The 5,588-nt window shown below is 54.7% G+C and overlaps 1 protein-coding gene across 1 annotated transcript; it reads right to left on the reverse strand.

The window, feature by feature from the left end:
- Nucleotides 1–3,243: 3,243 nt before the first annotated feature.
- On the reverse strand, nt 3,244–5,240 carry RBP5 (retinol binding protein 5). Its single transcript, XM_064644726.1, has 4 exons — nt 4,778–5,240; nt 4,345–4,523; nt 3,765–3,866; nt 3,244–3,376 (listed from the first exon to the last, which is right to left on the reverse strand). Exons 1-4 carry the CDS (start codon nt 4,848–4,850, stop codon nt 3,323–3,325), a joined length of 408 nt encoding a protein of 135 aa, XP_064500796.1. The 5' UTR covers nt 4,851–5,240; the 3' UTR covers nt 3,244–3,322.
- Nucleotides 5,241–5,588: the final 348 nt, after the last annotated feature.

Here is a 5,588-nt window from a genome sequence, read left to right on the forward strand (position 1 = left end):
GATAGAAGCCAGGTAATACCTGGGTAGCAAATTTTCCTCGGGAGGAGGATGTTTGTGCTTTTCTGTGCTTAAGGGCAGAATTCACACAGGACCATGGAATACACGTAGGAACACAGAATGCCAAAACTAGTACCTGTTTGCAGCCTGCTTGACTCAGCTGGTGACAAGTGGTCTAGACAATAAATCCAGACAATATCAGAGTGAAGTAAAGAAAATGTAGATCTTCAGCATGGTCAAAGATGCCAACATCCTCTCATGGAGCATGACTCCTGCTTTGAATACAGTGTGTTGGAGGAAGTCATTTGAAAGAAACCTGCTCTACAGCCTCAGAAGCAACGAGATTATCATCTGAAATGCAGACCAGACCCTTTCATCCACTGAGAAGATGAAGAGTTGGATACTTTACCCTCAGACCTGAAGCAAGGAGGACAGAGAACTACCTCTGTTTGGCCTCCTACAGCTCTACCACCTACCCTACACCACACCAGGGCCATAGACCCAGGCTCCCTGTAAACACTGAGTTGCTTTCCCAGGGCACTCTACCTTCAACCCCCTTGGCTGACTACCCAAAGTACCCAAACACTTGGTTTGAGCCATTTGGGGACACTCTGCCACTAGCCATTGGGTTCAAGCTTCACACAGCCAGGTCTGTGCTGTCAAATGGCTCAGACAAATCATGCCACTCCTGCAGCTCTGGCTGATATGGAGAGGATGACTTAGACCAAAATAAGGTTCTTAAAAGACTCTTAAGAGTGGGTCTTTCCCCTGATATGAGAGGGTGAGCAGCCACAGCATCTTGGTAATCTGCTTCTGTGTCTTCTAAATCAAGCAACCAAGCCAAGTGTAATACCCCAGGAGGTACACAGTTCTGCTGCATTACCACTCAGCATGGAGCATGAACAAAGACAGTGTCATCCCAATATCGCACTTCATCCCCTGCCTTGCACTGGCATCCTCACTTCCCACAGGCTCGTGTCTCATGAATATAGTACTGTTGTGTAAAGTCACCATCTGACTTGGCCATCACACCGACAACATGATTACAAAAGAAAAAACAATGAATTACTAGTTCTGGTAGTTACTATCTGAAGCTCTAGAATAGGTTGGAGTACTATCCCTTGTGATTATTATTACTGTGGACCACATCAAGTGTGCATGATTCTTATCTATGGCTCTGGCACAACCAGATGCTTCCTGAAGAAGAGAGGCTGTCGTGGATATATGATAGCTGGCAACCAGTCAGAAGCAATCTACTCAGCATGTCACCTCACAGGCTTACATGACAATTACATGAACTGTTGGCAGGCCAGTGGAAGAGTCTGGCTAATCACCTGAAGGCAATAGCTGTCTGCCATACAATCAGAATGTAGGCTCCAGCTTGTGGTCCAGGACCTGAAATGAGTTGATTACTTGTTGATCACACAGTCTGGAAGATACCAGCCTGGACATGGTGAAGTGAGCTTGGTATTGGGGATCAGAAGCAGCCCAGAGGGGCTCTTGTGGTATGGAAGAGTGTGAAGAGGGCAACAGCTGAACCAGCTTCAGCTGCTGTTAGTCAAAGCTCTGCCTTTTGCAACTTCATGATACAACAAAGATCACGCAGAGGCTCCCTGTGATAGAATGATGGATTGAGGAGGTCTGGACAGAGCAGATAAATGACGTGCTGGATGGCATGGCTAGGGTTGCTCACTGGTTTGATTGCGGCAGTCTTGCCCTGTGGATATTGACAGGGTGCTCCCATCTCGTATGTCCTCAGAGACAACTGTGAAGAGCCAGAGGTTGACATTGTAGGCACAGCTGCAGCTCCCCAACCCTTTGCTTATCACATGTTCTGAAGTAATGCTTTTCTCATGGCACTCAACTTTGCAGTTCCCTGAAAAGAAGCTCTTCAGAAAAGACTATTTTTAAATGAGCTGCTGGAGGAAAAAAAAATGCATTTTCTCAGCTTGAAAAGGATCTGTATTTTCAAAATTTGCCAATATCTTGGTTCTCTGTGGTGTCAATAGCAACACATTTTTGTGTCCCCACCCTTTAATCTTTTGTTGGGGGTAATCACAAAGATTGCTCAGAAACAACTGCATGTGGGCTTGTGCCCACCCCATGAGGTGTCATCATTAAAGGACACCTCTCTCTTTGTCCCTGTTCTGGCTTTTTCAGGGTACTTCACCTCCTTTGGTTTTGCCCCTTGGTCTCCAATTCCAGACAGCTGTGAACCAGGGGACCTGTGATGGTCATGGGGAGATGCCATCAAGAATGCCAGAGGGAGTGTTGGGACTAGAGGGGGTAGCCATGGTTTCTTACCCAGGAAAAGAGCCTGAGCCTTCCTCACCCATGGGACCTTCTCAGGAGTGCAGTGAACGTGGGCGTAGTTGCTCCAGCCCTCAGATTGCACAGCATTAAATAAGAATACCTGACTCTGAAGGAGAAGTGCTGTTTTCTACCCATCCAGCTTGAGGATCTCAAGAAGTTGTGGCTGCCCCACACCTGGAAGTGTTCAAGGTCAGGTTGGAGGGGGCTTTAAGCAACCTTGTCTAAGTGGAAGGTGTCACAGAATCATTTAGGTTGGAAAAGACCTCCAAGATCATTGAGTGCAACCTTTCACCAATCACCACCTCGTCAACTAGATCATGGCTGCTCTAAGTGCCATGTCCAGTCTATTCTTGAACACCTCCAAGGATGGTGACTCCACCACCTCCCTGGACAGTCTCTTCCAATGCTTGACAACCCCTTCTTTGAAATTCTTCCTGAATTTGTCCCTGCCCATGGTGGGGGTGTTGGAACTAAATGATCTTTAAGGTCCCTTCCAACCCGAACCATTAAATGATTCTATGATGCCGGGACTCCAAGAAAAATGTGGCACCCCTGGAAGACAGCAGGTGTTGGTGGCTGCCGAAGAAGGGGCAGCCTGAGCCACCCTTGCCCACTCGGGCACCGACCCCCGCATCCCCGGGGAAGCTGGAGGGCAACGCGGGGTTGGGCTGCGGCGGGGGCGGCAGGAAGAGCGCTGGAGCTGCGGGGGCCGGGCCGGCCGTGGGGCAGCCCCTGCGCCGCTCCTCCCCAACTGCTCTTATTCTGAAAGGAGCCTCCGTGCAGCCGGCGGCCCATCGCCCTCCCCGCCCCGGCCCATCCCGCTCCCCGCCTCCCGCTCCCCGCTGGCCCGGCCCAGCCGTGACCCCCGGCCCGGCCCGGCCGCTGCTCGGCGGGGGGCGAGGCACAAGAAAACACACTGCTCTGGGGGAACTAGGCTCGCTCGGGTCTTGTTTCGTTTTCTTTTTCATACTGGGGAGCGAGGGTCCCGCCCGGGCATCCCTCCGGGGAGCGATCACTTCACCTTCTGGAAAACCTGGACGCAGATCTCATCTTCAGCAGTCATGCGCTGGGGAAAGCGGGGTAAAAGAGGAGTTTAGCCTAGATTCTCTCCTCTCCCACTCCAGCTGCCTCCGCTGCAGTCCTGCCAGCCCTCCTGCTGCTGGCTGGAGCCTTGCAGGCCACGCGCTGCACAGCCGACCCTCCCAAAACCTCAGTGGGTCCAGCTCCAGGGTAGGGAAGGGACATGGCCTTTGTTGACCTGTTTGAGTTTAATTTTTAAATCCTGGAGGCGGATGTTTGTGTAAAGTGGTGGCTGTTCCCGGGGAGCCGTGGATGAAGTCTGAGAGGAGCTGGAAGGAAGCTGCAGGGCTGGCTCAGAGCCCACAGCACCCGCACTGTGTTCCCCCCACCCACCACAATTAGGATTTATCAAGTTGCGCTGGACCCCTCCTCACCAGATGCAGCTTGTCCCCCTCCAGCCAGTGCCTCCAGCCTCGGTTCCTCTTCTCTCCTAGCTGCTCACACACCAGTTGATCCCCCTCCCAGGAGACAGTTGTCTGAAAAAAAGGAGGAAAGGAGAAGATACAGTCCAGAGACAAGCGGATCTTGGCAATACAGGTTTCCAGAGATGTCACTGGCTGTTCCTTTCAGACACAATTTCAAATGCAGTCCCTGATCTGGTGTCTCTTTAGTGGCTTCTTGGGACTGATGCTCTTCATGGGAGGTGAATGACCCTCTGGCTTCCAAGTGCAACAACAGAGTTCCACCAAGTGGGCTGACATTCTGTCTTTTCAGGGCTTTGCTCCAAAGGATAATATCCTCTGGGTCCCACAGTACTGGCTTTCTGGCTCTGTAGTGATCATCCTCCTTTGCTGTGAGTAATTTACTCATAGAATCACTTACCCCTGGACCTGCAGGGGCATGCCAGCTCTGGGCTGGGCTCTCATCTGGTTTTTGAATCAAAAGCTGAGTGAGTCCCTGAACTTCCTAGCACACCCCAGTCCCCTGTGAAACTGCACTTCTTGGATTTCTCACCTGGCACTTGCGTCCATCCACAGGTCCCAAGTCTTCCTCAAACTGGACTCCCAGGTCAAAATCCATCACATAGTCCCTCAGGGAGGTGATGGTGCGGATAACCATGTGATCCCCCGTGTGAATGATTTCTTTGTCAGGCTTCAGTAGGCAAACCAGTTTTCGCAGGACCACGTTGATATCTGAAGGACGAGAGGGAGAGAAGATGTGTGGACGACCTGGGCCCTTCCTCCATCAGAGCTCCTCCACTCTTAGCCAGGGAGCACCAGCCATGGTACCTCCTTCCCCCTACTACCACAGCTCAAAAGCGATGGTCACAGACAGAAAGGACCAGAGGGTTCCCAAATACCTTCCTCCGCTTCCCAACTCCTGACTTTTTGGAGATAGAGGGGAGCGTGCCGTGGAGGAGGGAGCGTGGTGGGGAGGGTGGAATTACCTAAAGCCCGCAGGTAATTGTCCATGTTCTCCTGGGAGACGAAGCGGTAATAGCCGGTGAGGTTGGGAGGCATCCTGGGGCAGAGGGACGGGGCGGACGGTGCGGAGGAAAGAGCGCAAGGAGCAGGGCAGACAGGCAGCCGGCACAGAGCTGGCTCGCAAAGCGGCCCGGACCCTCTCCCGCGGGGAGGGGAGCTCTGCGGGGCGGCCCGACTCCCGGGCTCCCCGCCGCAGTAAGAGTCCCCACGCCGGGGGGCGCGGAAAGGGCCGGGACGGCCCCTGCTCCAGCACCTACGCCTTGGCTGGGCAGGACGTAAGGATGGCAGGTCACCTCCTCACCCTCCGCCCTCCTCGGGGGCTGCTCGTATTAAACTCTGGGCTTCCAACCAGCGGCAAGGAACCCTTCCCGCCGGCCCTTTCTCACACCGTTACACCGGTGGCTGCGAGCTTCCTCGGAGCAGTGCCCCGGCCTGCGCTCCCCCCCGCCCGGACGCCCCGTCGAGGAGAGGCGGCGGCAGGCTGGCGGGTCCGCCCTGCCGAGCCCGAGCTCCGGATGGCCGGCGAGGTCCGGATGCGGTCTGCAGCCCCTCGCTCCCGCATCCCCCGATCCTCACACCCCTGCACGTCCCTTGGCAGCCGCCTCGGTTTTGAAGCCCCCCCACCTTCCCAGGCAGGCGCGCCCAGCCCTCACCCCTCTCCGCGCCCTGCCCGGACCGCAGTGGGAAGGCGCGGAGCGGCTCCCGCGCCCCGCCCCGCATCCCCATCCCGCAGCACCTGGCGCGGCGGCCCCGCGCATTGGCTGCCGCCCCCCG

Source organism: Pseudopipra pipra, chromosome 2, assembly GCF_036250125.1.
Source record: "Pseudopipra pipra isolate bDixPip1 chromosome 2, bDixPip1.hap1, whole genome shotgun sequence".
In the NCBI taxonomy this organism is placed as follows: domain Eukaryota; kingdom Metazoa; phylum Chordata; class Aves; order Passeriformes; family Pipridae; genus Pseudopipra; species Pseudopipra pipra.

Bases quoted from the DNA above. Each gene is read 5' to 3' on its own strand.
- RBP5 (XM_064644726.1), bottom strand. From the start codon at position 4,850: ATGCCTCCCAACCTCACCGGCTATTACCGCTTCGTCTCCCAGGAGAAC. The intron at 4,524-4,777 runs GTAATTCCACCC...CTCGTCCTTCAG, and splicing joins CAATTACCTGCGGGCTTTAG to ATATCAACGTGGTCCTGCGA. The intron at 3,377-3,764 runs GTGAGGAGGGGT...CGCTTTCCCCAG, and splicing joins AGGGGGACAAGCTGCATCTG to CGCATGACTGCTGAAGATGA.